Source organism: Haplochromis burtoni, unplaced genomic scaffold (genome assembly GCF_018398535.1).
Source record: "Haplochromis burtoni strain Fernald_Lab_line unplaced genomic scaffold, NCSU_Asbu1 Contig_569, whole genome shotgun sequence".
Classification (NCBI taxonomy): Eukaryota; Metazoa; Chordata; class Actinopteri; order Cichliformes; family Cichlidae; genus Haplochromis; species Haplochromis burtoni.
In genome coordinates, this window is record NW_024582930.1 from 260,750 (window position 1) to 282,493 (window position 21,744).

A 21,744-nucleotide genomic window follows, 5' to 3' on the forward strand; every position below is an offset into this window, starting at 1 on the left:
CACCGTTTCACAGTTTCAAATATAAACTCGATCTTTATTTGACATCTGTAGACAGTTACTACATCATTGTCACATTAGCTTTGCATGTCAATGTTTTGAACAAAAATAAAATGCAGTTCACTGAAGCTGAGCTGAAGACTAAATACAGCTTTATGTAATCATGTCCTTCTGTTATTGTAATCCACAGGGGGCGCGGGGACCTCCTGGTGAACCAGGTCAACAGGTACCTCTGGTAAACTCTGAAACTAACTCGTGTCACAAGTTGGTGACCTTAACTCATTTCTTGTGTTCTTGCATTTAGGGTGAAAAGGGGTTGCCTGGCCCACAAGGTCCCCCTGGAATAAAGGGAACACTGGTTAGTATGACATCTCTTTTCATTTGCTTCCACTTTTTAAAATGTTTCTTCAAGTATTCACAGCAAATTAGGACATTGTTAACTAATGAACATCCCTCAGGTCGCCCAATAAATCACTGAGGGATATGATTAGGGTAGCCACGTTAAATAAAAAGGTTTCAGAGACTACAGCTTTTAAAAAAAAGTCCCTTGCATGCATTCTGCCTTTAAAGCTCTTCTAAGATTTCTGATTGCATACGCCAAATACACAAAAATTCCTTATAAAGGGGTAGATGTTAGCTTGAATGCTATCTTTAATATGTTCACTTGAAACCTGATGCATGTTAAGGTCAGTGATGACCCTCTCCGTATGGGCTACTGGATCAACTTTGCAACTGATCAATCAAGTTGTCTGAGTATTCAGTTAGCATTAGCCCAGAAGCTAGCTAATGCTATCCAACAAGCTAGCTAATGCTATTAAAAGCTATCACTAGCAAACCAGCATGACAAATGTAACCTGCAACAGTAACTTGATTGCTTACCATTTGTTGCAGAAGTAAATTTTATATAAACACATTTTTTCCTCACGCAAAATTGCAACAACAACATGATTGGTTAGTTGCAATGTTGACCCTGGTGGTTAATAAAATGATGCAGGAACAACACCAACACAAGGATGTCAGATACACCAGCGGTCCCCAACCCCCGGGCCTCGGACCGGTACCGGTCGTTTGGTCGCGAGAGTTGAGGCTCAGGTCTGAAATGTCTGGTTTTCAGGGTTTTTATCGGTTTTCAGCGTTATTTTGTTATCGTTTTTCTCGTTGACTCTGTTTTCCTGGATCTTTTCACGTGTGTTATGAATAAATCTTCTTTTTTTCGGTACCGGTACTAGTTTTATTTTGTTGTATTTATCCGCTACACCTTAAAGGCCGGTCTGTGAAAATATTGTCGGGCATAAACTGGTCCATGGTGCAAAAAAGGTTGGGGACCGCTGAGATACATCATATATAAAATTATTCTCCAAAGTTTTGGCAATTAGGGGATAAATGCTCTAATCATTTAAACTGACACACATCAACAGCTGTTTAGTATTCTTACAGAAAAAGACCTTATTGCTGTTCTTTTAAAAATATAGGGTTGCAAACCTCAGAGTTTAAGATATTAATACCACAGTGAACATAGTTCCTTAGGCTACTTTGTAAAAGTGCAATCACAGCAAAACATTTGTCTTAGCTTTTCTCTCGTCTATAGGGGCTCCTACTTTTAGAATCACAGTGTCCAACATCATTTTTTCACCATATGTGTCTGCAAAACAAAATATTTCGGACTCAGAATGAGTCTTTGTGCAGTTTTATGTGTGCCATCTCCAGAACACTGCCGTCCCTGTGGTTAGCTCATAATGAGATCATTAATTTAGCCACGGATCCTTATGAATCCATTCACTGATTTATTTGGCAATATCATTAAAGCTGCAAGTGCCTGTTGCTGTAGACCAAAAGTCAGACCAGCATGTGCTGTGGGTTATAGCTGTACACACAGTATGGAGACCCCCCCTCTGGTAAACACGATTACACACACAGAAATGCAATTACAGCAGAGCCTGGAGAGCACACGCTGCTCAGTGATAATGGCTGGACACGTTGTTCACAGCTTTGTCACCCTCCTATGGCCAGAGTGGGACAGTACAGCTGGAGTGAGGGAGGGTCTCAGTGAATCGTGCTGAGACGTAAGGACACATCTACACTGCAGAAAACTGAATCAGACATGAGATTAATGGCAGATATTTTCTGCATTGGTCTGTTTTTTGCAGACTGCTCTACAATGTGAGGCTGCACAAAGGTCACCTTTCCACAACCACCAGCTTCATCTTTGAGTCTTCATCCTCCTCTTCCTATTTGTGTCAGTACAACAGAACCCAGCTATGACGTTATGCCTGCAGTGGGCCTCTGACTTATCTGACACGCACAACACATATACACACAAATACACGCACACTGAGTCAAGAGGGAGGAGGAAAGTGTGTGGGCGGGATGAGCCACCCCTTGTAACTAGGCAACCACATACATTCTTGTGATTATAAAATATACAGAGATTTCAAACTTACTGTTAGCTGACCCAGTTGACACCCATTATGTTTGGCATTTCCAATGTGCCTGTTTGTGCTTCGGCTCCTTATATATCATGTACAGTCATGTGTTTCCTCCAACTTGCTGGATAAGTAAATACATTCAGGTAGCCTCTGGTTGTGACAGGTGAAGTACCTTAAGCCTGCATTCTTTCCCACTGGCCAGATTTGAGATGTTCCAAAAAGAAAAATGTCATTCCCAGACTGGTGGGCACTGGTTTTGGAGGTTGCTGGCTTGCTGGACAAAATCTTTGCACAGAAGGTGCTGCACCAAAAACCTCCTTGTTCTGGTTGCGAGCAGAGTTGCAGGGTTGACACTAGATTTTCACATTTGTCTGCAAACACACAGTAACTCTGAGCTGACAGCTGATGGCCCACGTAGGATGCGGATTGCGACATAACTAAAATCACCCCCAATGCACCCATCATGTTTGCATTTTACAAAGTATCCCAAAGTTTGGGAGTTGGTTTTGTGACATCAGCATATCCACGTGCAATCACTGCTTTTTACATTCAATGGATGATCCAGAATATATGGAGAAACTTAAATAATACAAAGTAAAACATCAAATTTCTATTTGACAATAAACAGATATTTACTGGAATAGCATAACACATAACAGAGTTAGAAACAGATCAATTCCAGCTCCGTTTCTGCAGCCTGTATCTGCAGACACACGAATCAGCAGTAACAGCGATAAGTGTATTGGGTTTTTTTTTGCCTTTTCCTATCTTGACTGTTAATAAAAGAGCTCTGCTGCCTGTTCCTCCCTTACAGTCTCGCATATTTCAGGACAGTAGAATTTATTTGTGTTTTTTTCCTGTTGTGAAGGCATGTGGGAAGATAGAGCAGCTAACACACAGCTTCAAGCTGCGCTCTTGATACAGCAGAATGCTTTGTTGAATATGCAAACTCTGTGTGTGTTTACGCACACCACTGTCCAAATGTAGATGCCCTGTGTGTGTGTGTGTGTGTGTTCCTGGTGTGAGTGGACCTGAGCCATCTCATTTCTCCCTCAGTGCCTCCTGACTAAGCCGTCACGCACTCTGTCACATTCAGCCCAAAGCGCTGTGTCTGTCTCTTTCATCTCATTCTCTCTCTCTCTCCTCCTCCTTCCCTTGCTCTCTCACCCCCATCCTGCTCCCCCTCCCCCTAATGTTTGTCTCCATCCAGGGAGCCCCAGGGCCCCGGGGGCCGCCTGGAGAGATTGGCCGAGATGGTCCCAAGGTCTGTGTGTTGAATGTTTTTAATTAGTTATTATGCTAATGGCCTGCTACTCCCCAGCCGCTTGGCTATTCTCAGCCCGTTCTGATGTTGCACCCTTCCTCTCCTCTTGATGTTCCCGTGGAGAAAAGCGCATTTTTCTAAGCAGGAGTCAAACTGTTTGCAATCAGTGTGTAGATGTTTCTGAATAAATGCCAAAGATGGTTCATACTTTTGACTCTTAATGTGCAGATACTCAAATTTCTTTACAGCAAAAGCATTTGTGCAGAATTAGGCTTCACACTATGAACTCATTTAGGTGCTTATACACAAATTACACAAGCCTAATTGCTATTGCACTTGTGTAAAGTTGGATAGTTTCAAAGAGACAAATTCAAACCAGATTGTTCAAAATCAAAAACTGTTTTTTTAACTTGTGTGAAAAAGCTTCAGAAATGAGATCAGTCTGAGGCTCCTCACAGAGACCAGCACAGGGGGCATGAGGACACGTTCATATTTCTCTGACCTTGAAATGCATATTTCCTAGCCCTTTCGAATTTGTATACTCAGCACAGCATGCATGGCACAAAGATGGAAGGAAAGGAGGGGTAGAAGATGATTTCATGCATATCAAGGTGAAAAAGGCCTCTTTGCTGTTGTGCTGAGCAGGAAAATGCTGCTTGATAAAGTGGTCATGCCAACCTATCTGTAAGGCAACATAAATAGACATTAGTCAATGAGATTAGACTTGTATCATTAAAGCAGTCTGTACTGAGCCCAGTATATTTGTTGTAAAGGCTTACATGCACAGTGAATGCAGGTGAAGGCCTCCTTGCCTTCGCATCACCCCATTAAATTCCTGGAAACTTCCGAGGGCCTCTTAATATACCAGGAACACGTGATGAGAAACGAGGAGCTGGGGTTGGACAGTCTGCTTAATTTGTATTGATTCAGGGGCATCTGTTAGTAGAATTGTTTGAGATTCATAATCATGTTGTTATAGATGTAAGTATGCAGAGCATGAGCTATTTATTGAGTTCTCCTGTCACAAAGCCAGATATGTTGTGCTGCCATGTTTCTAAAGTAGTAACTGATCCTTGAGAGGAACTTTTACACGTTAACTTAAAGATTGAATTTTATTTGAAATCCCTGCCAAACAGCACAAGTCTGAGCCGTCTCTCACTCGTCACAGTGTGACCGTGTGAACGCTTAGACGACTATAACCAAATCACTGTTCTGCTTGAAACCAGTGGATGTGACCGCGAGGTCTAAGATTAAGTTTAAATTCATCAATCAAGCTAAACAGATGACTGAGTTCATTTGTTACTGTGCTGTACTCAAGCACAGTTGTGGCAGTGATTACTATAGTAGAGGTGCAATGGGAAAGCAATATTAGTGTTAGCTAGTGTTATTGTTAGCCACTGTCGATGCCTACAGCACACACCTCTTATACATTAACATTTTCAGCACAAACATGACCAGGAAACTGTAAGATTCTGAGAAAGGTTAGAATATCACGCTTCTCTCTATTTCTTCAAATATAGGATGACAATGTGAAGTGAATGTGAAAATGTAGTCATATATATTATGCACATTGTATCCTTAAGAAAACATAAGGCTCCTAAAAAGGAAGCAACTTTTGTAGTTTTGCTTGGTGAAGCTTCCAAACAGAAGGTGCAGCACATAAAAGCTCTTTCAGCTAATTCAGTTCTGCGATTGAAGACGGCATAAAAGTAAGCGCAATCAACTCCATATCGACCAGCTGCAGCATTAAAATAGTGCTTGCAAGCAGCACAGTGTTTGTAATACTCAAATTCCCACATTGGCACTGACAGCACTGGTGCTTGGAAAAGCTCTCTGTCCTCTAAATTTAGTCAGACACTTTTGTGATGTGCTACTCTGATTAGCACAGCTGGTTAACAGGGACGAGAACAGTAATGGGACTGGCTGAGAGGATTGTGATGAATCACTGTGCTGTGTGATTTATATTCACCTTCACTCATCTCCTTTGCAGCATGTGCAGCTATATGAATGCAAATAGCAGCCATGCACTGATGTGCCCTCCATGACCCTTGTGCCTGTCTTGATCTTCAAAAACTGCATCAGAGCTGAGAATGTGGGTAACAGATGACCCTCAGGAGTACGCTCAGACGGATGTTGTGTGTGTTTCATTTAGGGGAGCTGTGGAGATCCAGGAGTGGTTGGTCCTGTTGGTCCACCAGGCCTGACGGTGAGTGGAGAGCTACCTTTGTGTTGACCATTTTAATACAATTTGAACAGTTATTAAAACGTTGAGGCAGCTTTGTGGCTACATCCTCTTACATCTGCTTAACTTTTCTAATCATGTGATACTAATGGAAAAACATGCTGCAGTGACATGGCCGAATTGCTTTGTAAACGCATTACATTTATATTTTAAATAAAATGTTACATTTAAGAGAATAACGTTACCCTGACTCTGGTATAACATTAAAGTTAGAATAACCAGGCATGATGCATGTTACTGACATGAGATCATACATATGTACAAAGCTGCAACTCAACAACGTTTGAGCCAGTTACATGTGTCTGTAGAGACTCAGTCTCTGTTTTTGGTGCCAGCTTTAACAGCAAGCAACATTATCCTAGAAAACAGAGCGCTGTCATCAATATTAACATTTTCTCTTCAGTTTGTTATATTCACAGTTCTTTAAAAGTCACAATTTTATTTAATATCAATATTATATCACCATATTATTGCTAATGATATTGATTTTAGGTAACAGTAAACCAATGTAATGACACAAACCAAAATGTCTGTGAAGGTTCTCAGTCATCCAGGTCATCGTAGTCAAAGGAGCTTGCAAAGAAAAGCGTCTGGACTTCTTTAAGTTACTTGAAGACGTTTCACCTCTCATCCGAGAAACTTCTTCAGTTCTAAGGTCAAATGGTGGAGAGTCCCAGATATAAACCCACACCCAGTTTCACACCTTGGCTCAGGCGATTAGAGGATCATCAGGGGGTCCTTTTGTCCCTCTGTGGGGGGAAACTCCCACTAGGTTTATATCTGGGACTCTCCACCATTTGACCTTAGAACTGAAGAAGCTTCTCGGATGAGAGGTGAAACGTCTTCAAGCAACTTAAAGAAGTCCAGACGCTTTTCTTTGCAAGCTCCTTTGACGACACAAAGTTAACCAACATTTACTTTCTACACTAACAGCCAACAGTTAACCAGTAGTTTGTTTTGGAGCTTCCTTAACTAAGGCATGGGTTACTTAATCATCGGTGTGACAACTTTATTGTCCTTATGGGCTGAGGTCAGGTATGCAGTATCTAAACTGGTCTGCCAGCTGTTTGCAAAATATTAGCTGAGAGCAGCTGTGTGAGTGTCTCATAACGTTTTCAGTTGCTTCAGCTCACGTGATGATAACAATGGTGTTCATGGGATATGGAGAAACATTCAAATGAATGTAATTGCAGTGCTTAAGAAACTTATTGGACCAGGACCCAGTGTAAAGTTTATCCATTACAGCTGCCCTAAATCAAGAGGATCGTAATTACCAAAATATCTTTTTCATTGAAAAAATAAATACGCTTACTGTTTTACAAAGGAAATGCAAAAAATAGTGAAGGGCAACGTTACATTTTCCATAAAAGGAAAAAGTAATGTTAGTTGTTGAATCTTATACTAAATTATTTTCTGACTTCTTAGAGAAGTCTGGTGTATTAGTTCAAATGCAAGTGTAAAAACGTGAGTTCAGTTTGAAATTCCTCACAAAATGATAAAGTGTGAAGAACTCCCTGAAAGGGAGAAAGTCCGCACTGAAGCACTTTTGGATCCTGGATTGTCGTTGACACACAGTGTTCTCACAGTGTGGTCAAATATGCTTTGGAGACTAGTGCACCAAGAAAGAGGCAGAAAATGAAAGCTGACTGAAACAGATGTCAGGCCCATCAAGACTGTAAGTAACAGAGACAGAAGAAAGACCACTGCTGATCTTCAGGCAGAGATAAATGTGTCTGGATCAGAGTCTGAGAAAGTCTTCAGAATGACCATATGCAGATGACTGAATGAACAAGGCTTCAAGGGAAGAACAGAGAGGGTAGATGACTGGAAGAAAGTACTCTGGATAGACAAGTTCAAGTTTGAACTCTGTGGTCAGCATTGTCGCGCTTATGTCGACAAAAAAGCCGTTTATGTAAACAGTGAGAGCAAATGAGTGAAAACTGAAGGTATAATGAACCAGAAGGTCTACCACAGCATCTCAGTGCATCATGGCATGCCCTCCTAGGCTACGTCCACATGTACCCAGGTGTTTTTGAAAACGCCGATTTTTCTATGCGTTTGCACCTTTCGTCCACACGTAAACGGCGTCTTCGCTCACTGAAAACGGAGATTTTTAAAAACGCCTGCCAGGGTGGATATTTTTGAAAACTCCGTTTTTGCATTTACGTGTGGACGAGGAAAACGGAGAAAACGGAGAATACGCAGCGTCAAAGATGTGCGCCTTTTTTGACGTCACACTGTGCGCCACGTTATTGTTTCGGTGAAATGAATTTCTACAATACTGTTACTTGTACTCTCTGCAGTGTTTAAATGCTTACATATACACACAGTTACTGTCCGTCCACACATACGACTCGGTTCTGCTTCTATGCCCCAGCTTTGTTTACTTTTTCCCACCAAGGCTTCTAGACTTCTGATTGGCCAACATTTCTACACGATTAGGAATATATCGCCACCTGTTGCTTTGGCATGTTCATAGCAGCGTTTTCCTTCATTTCTGCCTTTACGTGTGGACGGGATTATTTTTTAAAACGAAAACGGAAAATCTCCGTTTTCAAAAATACCCGTGTACGTGTGGACGTAACCCTAGTCTCAAACTGAAGGTCGTGGTACATATACCAAAAAGACAATGACCTCAAGCGTACTTCAAAGCTTTCCAAAGACTATTTGACCAGTAAAAAGGAACACTGGAAATGATGGAAGTGTGACTTGAATCCACAGATTTGAGATGCAATGGATTCAAAGATAGCAAACAAGCCAGCGTCCGGGAACAGCCTGGAACTATTTGGACCTTAATAATAAACGATACTATCGAAAGTCCAAAAAACGCTGCCAGCAGTAATGACAGCTGTTATCAAGGCCAAAGGAAGGCATGTAAAATATGAACTTTTATGGTTATTATATGTAAATAAGGACTGCTTACTGGTTTCATTTTGTTATTTGCCTAATAAATAATATCATTTTCAGTTTTAAACAATTCTTTTTTTCTTCTAATATATTTGGGGTTTCTTGAATGTTTTTATGACAGGTGGTCTAGTAACTCTGTTAAGCACTGCCATATAATGTCATTCCGTTGCTAAAAAGGCCATTTTAAGCATTTTCTGTTATGTTTTTGTTTTTTTAGTCGCTGTTGGGTCTATTAACACTTTTTGTTGTTTTATTATTTTGACATGTCCCCATGACCTGTTCTGCAGACTCCTGCTGAGATTAAATACAAAAACGTGATGATAGATGAGACGTCTGTTGATCTGCACAAGTATAAACATTAACACACTGCCTGATATTCAGGCCTCCAATGTGCTTTGGTGGGTCCTGCGGCACAAGTGGACTCAAAATTGTACAATAATGCTAAATGTATTTATTACTTCATCAGATTACGTCTCACATGTCTATGAATAGTTTAGTGTTTAAATGAATTCAGTTCATGAATATATTATTAAAAAAAGACATCGACTTCACCAGTTTTTTTTAACCAAGGGCTCAATCCACATGTCCATGCTTTGCGTGTTGCATTGTGGACTTAACAGGCCAATCTACTCACAAGAAAATGTTTATAATATATTTGTGTTTTGGAAGCATGAAGCAAACCTGACCAAGTAGTTTTGCTTCCTAATCCTAAACCTAAGCATTCGGTGTTTGAGGTTCAAACACAATAGCAACATAAAGTGAAGTTTCATCTGTGTTTACCTAACACAAAGATACAGCAAACATGACGATATTTGCACAATCTCCCAGTTCCAGCAGTTCCAGCCTACATAAAGGTGACAGTCTGATAATTCAGCATGAACCCAGATTCCTGCTGTCAGCTCGTACTTATTTCACCAGCCTGGATCTTCCTGCTGAGTGACAGCAGCACTTTTTATGTCGCTTGTTCATTAAGCAACATGTTACTGAAGAATTACGCCCACAAATGTCAACCGTTTAAAAAAAGAACCCAAGTTGTCTTTGCTGCTTAATTACAGGTACCTTTGTTATTTCCAAGGTGTCATCCTTCAAAGCACAATTTGCTTCAGCATTTTAGAAATGATAATTTCACAAGCAAAGGAACACTTGAAATGTCTTCGCTCAGATATCTTTATAAGCCACGTTTACCTACGCTGATGATTATCTGGAGCCCGAGGTATTTATTGACCACGTTCCAAAGATCCTGGCTTTAATGTGTCGGCTCTGTGCTGGACACCAAACAATCACAGACCTGGTTTACATTCTCTGCATCTTTTCCTTTCTCCCACATCACTGAAATGTTCACCCTCTCAGGGATCAAGTGGAGAACCAGGCGTTCCAGGGCTGCCAGGGGCCATGGGTCTGCCAGGGTTCAAAGGTCATAAGGTGAGAGTCAACTCGTGTAATTACATACAAAAAAACATGGTTTATTTGTCCATAATGAAGTCTTGAAAAGGCAGCAGAGGCAGCACTTGATGAATGATTTATGGCTCTAACTGTCAGGAGCTTACATGATTTACAAGCTGTACTGTGGAAATGTTGACAGCGTAACATAATACATGCTTGTTGATGTATTATTCATACTGTGCTTAGATGACATGATTAATTTTAATGGTGCTGAAGGTTGTCCTTCACACTTCAAAAGCAGATGCCAGGACACATAAAGACACAATAAACAGCCCTGATCCAGAACATACGGCTGCGTTTGATGCGCAGTGTGCAATCCACAGCACATGTTGTTTCTCTCTGGTTAAGTCTTCGCGCTGTCGCCACAGTGTAACGTGGGCGTGCTCTAACACTCAGTGTTGTGTCATCAGGGGGAGAGAGGTGAACCTGGGTCCAAAGGAGCACAGGTACGGTGGCTTTTCTTCCCGACACTCATTCACAGTGTGGAATCACATCCAAACTAACCAGCTTCATGAGAACATACGATCCATCATGACTCCACAGGCTCCAAGCTCCATCTCAGCACAAGTAGGTTTAGCTTAACTAAAGAACAGCATTAGTGATGCAGCGCTCCATCGATCGTGTTCTAGGGCCAAACAACCGTTAGCCTAGAGGTATGTTTCTGAATCATTTTCAACAAAAACACATGTGCCATGCTAATTCATGAAGCGGCGGGGTTATTAAAATATCTAGAAAAAGTGAGGTACCCTGTTAATCATTCTGTTTCATAACAACATAGTTTTTAGCAAACTTAAATACCCAGGGGCAGTATTCAAATATGTGAATGTGAAGTCAAAGTTTCAGCTAATAAATGTTAAACAACAATGACATGAATATAAAAGCAAAGAGAGCGACGCTCTGCCTTCTGCTTCTGCAGCCGGGGCCAGAAACATGAAACTAGAGAAAAGCCAAAGGTTACACCGACAGCTCACTGGCTACAGCATTAGCATTATGATAAAACCAGTTTCAAAATAAGATTTTAGCACAATGGTTTCATGTGTTTGTTTGTGGCGTGGCATATCGCCGTGAAGTGGGAACAACAAACAGTTGTGATACTGTTGTTCCTGGGAAGGGGAATGTCAGGTTTTTGGTCAGTGGTCCTGACCTCTCATTGAGTCCCGTGATTGGTTAATCGGCGGTACATCTCCAGCTTTACTTATGTGGCATCATGTCAGATGAAAACAGCTGGTGCTGCATACCAGGGTCAGGACTTTACACTGTTATGGAGAGAAACAACAGTTTACCCACTGAGCAGTAGAGGACAAGGAAAAAACTCCTTTTGAACATCAACTATCAGAGGTTTACACAGGTGGACATCAGAGGTTTACACAGGTGGACATCAGAGGTTTACACAGGTGGACATCAGAGGTTTACACAGGTGGACATCAGAGGTTTACACAGGTGGACATCAGAGGTTTACACAGGTGGACATCAGAGGTTTACACAGGTGGACATCAGAGGTTTACACAGGTGGACATCAGAGGTTTACAGAGGTGGACATCAGAGGTTTACACAGGTGGACATCAGAGGTTTACACAGGTGGACATCAGAGGTTTACAGAGGTGGACATCAGAGGTTTACACAGGTGGACATCACGGTTACAAGGTATTAGAGGTACACAGGTGGACATGACACAGGACATCAGGTTTACACAGGTGGACATCAGAGGTTTACACAGTGGACATCAGAGGTTTACAGAGGTGGACATCAGAGGTTTACACAGGTGGACATCAGAGGTTTACACGGTGACATCAGAGGTTTACAGAGGTGGACATCAGAGGTTTACAGAGGTGGACATCAGAGGTTTACAGAGTTACAACAGAGGTTTACACAGGTGACATCAGAGGTTTACAGAGGTTACACAGAGGTTTACAAGGTGGACATCAGAGGTTTACACAGGAGGACATCAGAGGTTTACAAGGTAGGACATCAGAGGTTTACAGAGGTGGACATCAAAGTACACAGGTGCATTAGTCACAGGTAGACATCAGAGGTTTACAGAGGTGACATAGAGGTTTACACAGGTGACATCAGAGGTTTACAGAGGTGACATCAGAGGTTTACAGAGTGGACATCAGAGGTTTACAGAGGTACACAGAGGTTTACAGAGGTGGACATCAGAGGTTTACACAGGTGACATCAGAGGTTTACAAGGTGGACATCAGAGGTTTACAGAGGTAGACATCAGAGGTTTACAGAGGTAGACATCAGAGGTTTACACAGGTAGACATCAGAGGTTTACACAGGTAGGACATCAGAGTTTAAAGGGATGGCATCAGAGGTTTACAGAGGTCGACATCAGAGGTTTACACAGGTAGACATCAGAGGTTTACAGGGTAGACATCTAGAGGTTTACAAGGAGGTAGACATTAGAGGTTTACACAGGTGACATCAGAGGTTTACAAGGTGGACATCAGAGGTTTACACAGGTTGACATCAGAGGTTTACAGAGGTGACATCAGAGGTTTACACAGGTAGACATCAGAGGTTTACAGAGGTGGACATCAGAGGTTTACACAGGTGGACATCAGAGGTTTACAGAGGTGGACATCAGAGGTTTACAGAGGTGGACATCAGAGGTTTACAGAGGTTACATCAGAGGTTTACAGAGGTGGACATCAAGGTTTACACGAGGTGACATCAGAGGTTTACAGGTGGACATTAGAGGTTTACAGGGTGGACATCAGAGGTTTACAGAGGTGGACATAGAGGTTTACAGAGGTGGACATCAGAGGTTTACACAGGTGGACATTCAGAGGTTTACACAGGTGGACATCAGAGGTTTACAAGGTGGACATCAGAGGTTTACAGGTGATCAGGTTCGAGGACATACAGGTTTACACAGGTGAGACATCAGAGGTTTACAGAGGTAGACATCAGAGGTTTACAGAGGTGGACATCAGAGGTTTACACAGGTAACATCAGAGGTTTACACGAGGTGGACATCAGAGGTTTACACAGGTGGACATCAGAGGTTTACAGAGGTGGACATTAGAGGTTTACAAGGTGGACATCAAAGGTTTACACAGGTGGACATCAGAGGTTTACAGAGGTGGACATCAGAGGTTTACAAGGTGGACATCAGAGGTTTACACAGGTGGACATCAGAGGTTTACAGAGGTGGACATCAGAGGTTTACATTTACAGGTAGTCGATCAGTACAGGAGGTAAAGCATTAGTCACAGGTATGACATCAGAGGTTTACACAGGATAAGAATTCGTACGCAGAGCATCAAGTTACGGTTTACATCAGAGTTAAGAGTACATCAGAGGTTTACACGAGGTGGACATCAGAGGTTTACAGAGGTAGACATCAGAGGTTTACAGAGGTGGACATCAGAGGTTTACACAGGTAGACATTAGAGGTTTACAGAGGTGGACATCAGAGGTTTACACAGGTGGACATCAGAGGTTTACACAGGTCGACATCAGAGGTTTACAGAGGTGGACATCAGAGGTTTACACAGGTAGACATTAGAGGTTTACAGAGGTGGACATCAGAGGTTTACACAGGTGGACATCATCTAATTTAATTTATTTTGAACCTGCAGGAAAATCAGATATAGTGTTACAGATGATCTATTTGACATTATTCTACAGCAGAGCTTTTGCTTGTTAACTAATTATCACTTTTTTAAATAGCATGAGTACTGAGTGTTCTCTGATACAGGCTTTAACTGGTAGATTTTCCTCAGTTCTTCTAATTTTAATAAGAACATTTTGAACACCCTGCTCTGACAGGATGACACAGCGGACAAAGATGTTTGCAGCAACTATTCAAGCGATTACTTCACTAATATGACTGCATTGGACTGCAGTGAGTATGTAGTATATTTAAGTAGCTCCAGTTTCTTAGAGCAAGTGTAAGAGGCCAAAGACGTCTAATGTAAGCTGATCTTTAATATAAAACCTCAGCTTTGCTGCAGCCACTGTTGTCTGCACTGGTTGCTTTTACATGCACTAATGGCAGACAGAGTGATGGCCCAGAGGAACAGAGAAAGCTCCTCTGGGTGCTTCCTCTGCTGCAGGATGTGGTTGGAAAACCACACAAACGAGATAAAAAAGTCAGGTTTGTTAAAGGTCACCAGCAGCCAATTCTTATCCCTTTCTCACTCTGGCTTTCCCTTATTGGCTGCTAGTGGTAATCATGACCTTTTCTCCACTCCCCCTGTCCCTCTCTCACACACACACATATAAAATGAAGACATTGACAGGCACACACCAGTGCATACACACATTCAGCCCCACACACATGCAAACAAATTCACACAATCCTCCAGTCAATGATGAGGTATCTCTTTTGCAGGGGGAGCGAGGCAGAGACGGAGATCTCGGGAGTCCCGGCGTGCCGGTGAGTGTAGAATCCTTCTGCTTCCACTGGGTGGCAGCGGAGCTTATGTTTTCAAACGCTGTGTTCAAAATGTGTGCTTCTTGTGTGTGTGTGCACAGTTACTTGAACCAAATGTCCCCACAAGGACACAGGGATGGGACTTACACGGAGCTAATTTAGGCTTACATCATGAGGTTACTTTAAACTAGTTTAGGTTGGGGAAAAATAGAGAATTGATGAAATTTGACCAAACCAGTATCTTGTTAGAATTTCTTTTCTTTAGCTATCTGTAGCTAATAAACTGGAGCCCTCAGAGAAATTCTCCCAAAGTCATTACAGTCCTTACAGATCAGGTCAAACGTTTGCACACATCCATCATGAATGTGACTGTAACTGTAGGCTTTCTTTGAACTGTTCAAACGGTGGAATGATTGCACAGCATACATGCTTAGTGGCTGCTGAAAACAACTATTGGGTGCAAAGGTTTGAAATTGTTTTTGGATTTTTGAATTGTTTGATTTGGCCACCAACAAGCCACCAAACTCTAAATACTGTGTCAGAGACCACGACAGTGGGTGAGAATGAGAATTATCACAACATTCATGCTCATCATGAGTTGATGTAAACTTACTGCCTGATTGTGATCTTATAAAGCACCTTAAAAAGCCTCTGTAAGAGCAATGTTATATGGATTTCTGATAAAAGAAAACAGTACATTAAAAACACAGTAACACCGAAAAGAAAAAGAGGGGCGTGAAACGGCAACGGTGCTTTACACAAAGAATCATAAAATCTAGTCTGGAAGCACATATTCAACAGCCACTCAGAGAGAGGTGACTAAGCTGAGTTAATATGCCTTGATAAGTGACCCTGGAGACAAACTCCAGGGCCCTCGTGGCAAAGCCCCAGCCAGCTTCGTTGTTCAGGCTCAAGCTAAGATCCACATTATTGAGGATCACAGTGCCACGGTTCAGATTCTTGGCAACAGCGAGGAGGGCCCAGAGGAGACACCGTGTCAGAATAGGCTGAAATACAGGCGTTTAACTGAAAATCAATGGTCAGTTTACAGGTTTCGATGGCGTGAACTGGCAAACAAATCTGAAGGTGATGATTAGAGAGACAGACAGCAGCTCTAGGACTGCTGGAAGTGCAATAAAAAGACACATTTTACAGCTCAGTCTAATAACTTTAGCTCACACAACACCATGATTGATTTGCTCAGGGAGGTAAAATTAATGATATTTTATCTATGTCTAATAACATCAGTCATACATGGAGAAACCTCTCGTTGCTCCGTTAGCAGCTATTTTCTCTCAGGTTCATTTGTTTCTGTGTAAAATGCTCCGCAGATGTAGAACGACATGTACAAATATATCTTTAAAAAACACACAAGCAAAAATAACGTGTGAATTTATATTGACGTATGTGTAAACAAGTCACTAATTACCAAGATAGCTTGTTCACATACTTGCTTTGGCAGCTGTGACTTGTCAAAGAAGAAAAAGCAGAAGTATTACTAATAACATGAGTAATATCAGCATGTGGAACCTGAAGCAGATAAATATAATTTAGCTACTTTGTTGTTCTTATCGTGACATGGAGGAAGGCCTGCTAGTGATAAGCTCGCTAGATACAGGAGCTGAAGAACCACTCCTGGGTGGAACGCAGAACTGACTGTGAGCCACGTAAAGTATTGTTTGTAATAAACAAACAATAGGAGCTCTACATGATATTTACTATAAGAAGAAATCTATTAGATGTAATTGTGAAACACTCCGTTATCCATCAGAGAGAGGCAAGAAACAGCTGCAGAGACAGAACAACTGCTAATGCTGAATAGATGGAATTGTTGTAGTTGGGGAGTATTTTCAAGCTGTTGGCAGATGATTGTTCCTGGCAACAAGGTGAAATGAGATTAGAGAAGCAGGGCAGTATAATAGAACTAGCATGTTTTCCACATTGCAATTATCATCTTTAATGAATGTCAATAAACACAATAAGAAAACATAAAAATCAGAATGTTTCCACCTAATCTATGTAATTGAAGTGTTTATCAGTAGGTATTGATCCCTGAGGCATTGCCCCTCACGTTCCAAGACAAGGATTTGACAGTAAACTTGGAGGTGTGTGCACTGCAGCAGCCATGTTGCATCACACTGAGCCACGGCTGTGTGGTTATGCGTGCGACACTGGAGACACATGAATGTCTCAGCATGCAGCTTAATGTTCACACTCTGTAATTCCTTAGTGTCGAGAATAGCCCAGCCTCCATGTGATGTGCACTCTAGGCTAAATGCATCAGCAGTGAATCACAAGCGTGTCACCTCTGAAATGAATTTGATATTTTTGTCTTCAGACACACTTCCTAATTCCTGCTGGCTAAAATGAATATGATTGTAGTTGGAGGGAACAAGGGCGGGTGTGCCCCTGTTTCCCAAGAGGAAGTGATGAAGCTGTCACTTTGGTACCTAAGGGATGTTTCTTGTGCAACATACTATGTCATTGATTAGTCTGTTACTGACCCTTATTATGTCTGTATTGCACCCATGCATTTTATGGCTACAGCTTGCTAAATTAGCTTGCTAGTGTTAGCTGGTGACGTCCAAAACTCCATCACTGATGCTCCAACAGGTGGCATCATGGTGGCTACAATACCTTTCACACACAGTCTGTGGAGTTTACTGCGTACATTCAGTGCTAGCATTTATGAGGAAGCTTTTAGAGACCAATGAGGTAAAGTAACAAAGCAGCAAACTTAAAAACCTTTATCCCTCTTGACAGCACTGGCTTTTTACTTGGAATGACTCTAAATCCATAATTATAATTCTTTAGTAAGACCCTACACACACACACACACACACACACGATGTTACTGCAACAGAAAATAAACAATAGTAATAATGCTATCTGTCAGATTTCTCAATAGCTTTGTTTAGAGCATTGATTCAAGTCAAAATACAAATGCACAGAGGTGGTTTTTGCAACCATAATTACACAGAATTACACAATATTTATGTGTGTACATTTGTATGTGGTTTTTGTGATAGCCACAGGGTTAATTCTGCTGAGAATTTCTGGAACCTGAACACATTAACCTTAGTTTGCTGAGTTGAGTAACTGCTGTAGTGGACGTTGAGTCTCCCGAGCTGAACATTTTACATTGCTCAACATCTAGGGTAATTAAAGATGTTGGGTTAGGGGTTATTTTTTGCATTTTTCAATCCTGTCTTTCTAAACTTCTATCCATGCTACAAAAACATTCCCTACGTAAAACAAGACCTTCCGTCTAGACTAAATTTTAACAACACAAGACATGGGCTGTTTATTCATTAATTCATTGAATAATTCAATTGAAGGCTCTTTAATTATTCTACAAAGTGTAAGCTGCAAGGTCTTGCATGGCTGTTCATATTAGCTTTATGGATTTGTGTGTTTGGTCTATATTATTAACCTAAAAAGTGATGAAACACTTGTGGACACTGATTGATGACCAATGACAAAGAAGGGTAACTGAAACTCTTGAATTCTGTAAAACTGAAACCACAAAAGCTGTGAGTCCTTTGACTGGATAGCTCAGTTTTTGTGTGAAGTGCATCCACACAGTGACTTGAATAGAAAGCAACAAAGAGCTGCTGTTTGAGCAGAAACAGAAACGGCTACTGAACATGCATGAACATTTCCCAACACCAACAGTGTCGCACTGCTGGATGCATTCTCGAGTCTTTGAGTGGATGTCTGTAGGGTTTTTGACCTTAATTTCACATTGATTTTCTTCCTGTTACATCAGCAGTGCGGGTGATTGAGAAAGTTCCTTTGGCAGATTGTGCTGTAAGCCCCTGGCATTATGGCTTTAGTAAGGTTTCTTAGAGTTTCTTTCCTAAAATGATTGAAATCAATTACCTGGTCATGAAAGAAAGAGGAAGTCTGGAGCAAAAAGGGAAGCATTTCATGGAAAATGGAACATACCAACCTATCTGTAATCTGGCAGTGTAGAAGCTTTATAAAACTGTGTTTACCACTGGATCGTGTTTTTAGGGGCTAAGAAATCCACATTTTCATCACATTACAACAAAGAGAAAGAGGTGGGGAAAAATCTTTATAAAATGCATTACAATAACCAATCTAAGTCATCGGTTTGACAGAAAAGAGCAGTTCTGCATCAGCAATGCAGAGCAGCTCATGTAGTTTCTCTGACATACTGTCTTTGATGTAAGCAGAAGTTTCTAACTGTCTTTCTCTATTTTCCCCTCCTCTCGTCCTCCCCTCCCTCCCCACTCTCTTTTCTTCTTCCGTCAGGGCGAAGTGGGACCCAGGGGATGGAAAGGAGAGGTTTGTCGAATTAGACTTTGCGGTATTAGATATAATCCATTCTGTCTTATTCTGCACCACAGTGAGAAGGCCTGTCAAGCCTGCATGGCTGCTATAAAAGACTTACAGAGCCAGTACCTTCAGGCCTGTGGAAATCTGGGCCCCCGGGCAGAAATATACATCACAAAAGCACTCTTTCCCTAAGATGCACACATCTGCAAATCAAACACTTACTCTACTGTCTGCAGAATCACAATTTAAGGAGATACAACTTCCCTCAGTCGCTGCCATTTGTAGGACATCAAAACATATCTGCTTTTTGATCATTAGAAAAGCAGATATGCAAAGCTTCACTGTTATTCACTGTTTACTAAAGCTCCTTTAAGACTGTCATTGCCCTACACCTATATCTGCCAAACCTTTCGCCCGTGCGTGGCACACCTGCAGGTTGACAACAACAGCAGCCTGTAAAGTCATTGTACTTGTTCTTAGGCAGGTTTACAGAAACTAGTTTCTCTTGACTGACAAAGCATTTGTATTTGTCACAAATTCTGTCAGTTGAAATACCAGATTCGATCAGTTTCAGCTAGCTAGCTGTTCAGCTAGCGTTGGAAACTTTTATTGTTTCCAACTGACTTGATCGAAACTAAGAAAGCTGTAAAGGTTTTATTACACCCTGGTTTAGCAGATGTCAGAAGACTGAGGTAAAAGCTGTATGTCCGAGCCATGTGGATGAAAGTTGCTGTATTAACATGTTTTCACACCCAGGGTGTCAAATGCTGCTGTTTTTGTCAAAACGACTGGTGTATCAAAGATTTCGTAGACCGGCTGCTGCAATATTGGACTGAATGGAGCAAGGCAGAGAGGAGTGAAGGATGACAGAGCACCAGTGCTATTTAACTTCTGGAAAATATTGTGGTCTTGGTTCAAATGTCTTCTCACAGCACCGTGAATGTTAAAAAATCAAAAAATCTCATTCTATGTGCACATGTGGCAAGTTGGGATACCCACCTCACTATTGCTGGAACAGGTGTGTCAAGCCACCAGCTCAAAAGAGACCTTGCGTGTCACTCATGGACGCCCCAAAAATGATTTGAGATTGAGGATGAGTTTGCAGTGTCTGACTGCCGAGCTAACACCAATGTTGATATGCTACGATGTTTTAAATTCTTACATTACAAGAGAAAGGCTTTTGAATGAGGACAAACCTGTGTTTGACACAGGTAACAGTATCCCAGGTAGTTCACTGTTATTACCTATTACACAACCTTCCAACAAGCATTCGTATTATTTATCTGCTTATGCAGTTGTTAGGAGTGTTAAGAAAAAGTGTTTAGCAGTCAGTAACTGCAGATCAGTTTTACTGTTTCTCTCTTTAGAGTGTGACTTTTTTGTGCTCTTTTGTTGCTGCTTCAGAAAGGAGTGACAGGTGATACGGGCCCCAGAGGACCCGATGGAAAGAAGGGTGACATGGGCCACATGGGTGTCATTGGTCCCAGGGGATTTCCCGGACAGGATGGGTCGCCAGGCCAACCGGGCCAACCAGGCCAACCGGGATATCCTGGCAAACCTGTAAGTGTGCCTCCTTTCTTATCTGATGTTAACAACCATAGCAGTGAGAATAAAAAAGGACTGAAAAATGTTGGAGAAAGGACACTTTCCTGCCACACCTGGAGAGGTCAGGGTTGGCAGTTACTGTGACACTGCTGTCAGTGTGTGTGAGCTACATGAAGATGGAGAACTGAGCATTGAGAAGATCCTCTAAATCTGCAGGCACGAGCCAGAGCATGTTTTCCAAGTCCCAGAGTGGCTTCAGCTGAATCAAAGTGTAATTGTGTGTTCCAGGGTAAGCCTCCCTCAGACGAACATCTCGTAAAGCTCTGCACTGATGTTCTGCGTAGTAAGTATTTGTTTGTTTTCACATCACTCTGCGGTGCAAAAACCAAAGCCGCAGTTGTCTCAAACATGCATTTCACACAATAGCTTTTCATCCATATCCACTTGTTGCAGTAAATTGGCGAATGGGCTTAGTCTAGTTTAAGTGCAGTTGTTTTGTAAAAGACAGTCTTAAACTCAGAATGAACGTGTTAGTCGTGATAAATCACCTCCTTCCTGTTTAGCCTTTGACGTAAAGAAGAATCCAGTGAATGTTTTTTCTCACAGCTCCTTTTTTCCCACCCATAGATAATATAAAAGATGGATACTGTACTTTCACCTGCTGGTTTGTAAAGTCCTGTTCTGAAGCCTTGAGATGACATTTCCAATGTTGCCATCTCAGTGTTTTGAAACTGGATGTGACAAATGAGGCGTGGATGTGGCTGTGAAAGCATACACTCATGGACACGAGCTGAATAATGTTCTTTTCTGCCTCTTACAATGACCAAAGGTTTCAGAACTGGTTTAATGTTGGATTCAGTGTAACGAAATGAGTATTTCAGTATTTTGCTGACTTCTGTAGGGTCAAAAGGCTTTTTGTCTCTTAGTGGCCATTTCAAAAATGCAAAATTAAGACAATTCAGCATGTTGTCTGAATAAAGTCTTATGTTGTCTGTACTATCAGGCTTTTTAACTGCTGCTCACAGTCCTGTCTGTCTGCTGTTTTGGGCTAAGCTTTTAGTACAAACCTAAAAAATACAGAGACTGCCTATAGATTCATATTATAAGACTGAATAACTGCAACTACGAGTCTAAAGCTGGCAATTACATGCTGTAGATTATAAGACGCATTAAGCAAAACAAAACAGTCAGATAAGTCAAACTTGACTCAGCTCATTCTTCGTGCTTGCTC

At 41.5% G+C, this 21,744-nt stretch overlaps 1 protein-coding gene across 1 annotated transcript in view; it reads left to right on the plus strand.

Annotated features, from left to right (window-relative positions):
• LOC102295355 (collagen alpha-1(XXI) chain) overlaps positions 1-21,744 on the plus strand; it is a 91,612-nt gene that overhangs the window by 62,973 nt on the left and 6,895 nt on the right. Inside the window, exons 18-27 of the mRNA XM_005948060.3 lie at positions 188-223; positions 302-355; positions 3,634-3,687; positions 5,840-5,893; positions 10,187-10,258; positions 10,690-10,725; positions 14,625-14,669; positions 18,945-18,977; positions 20,373-20,528; positions 20,802-20,856. Of these exons, the coding sequence (XP_005948122.1) occupies positions 188-223; positions 302-355; positions 3,634-3,687; positions 5,840-5,893; positions 10,187-10,258; positions 10,690-10,725; positions 14,625-14,669; positions 18,945-18,977; positions 20,373-20,528; positions 20,802-20,856 (595 nt within the window). The remainder of the gene's footprint in view (positions 1-187; positions 224-301; positions 356-3,633; positions 3,688-5,839; positions 5,894-10,186; positions 10,259-10,689; positions 10,726-14,624; positions 14,670-18,944; positions 18,978-20,372; positions 20,529-20,801; positions 20,857-21,744) is intronic.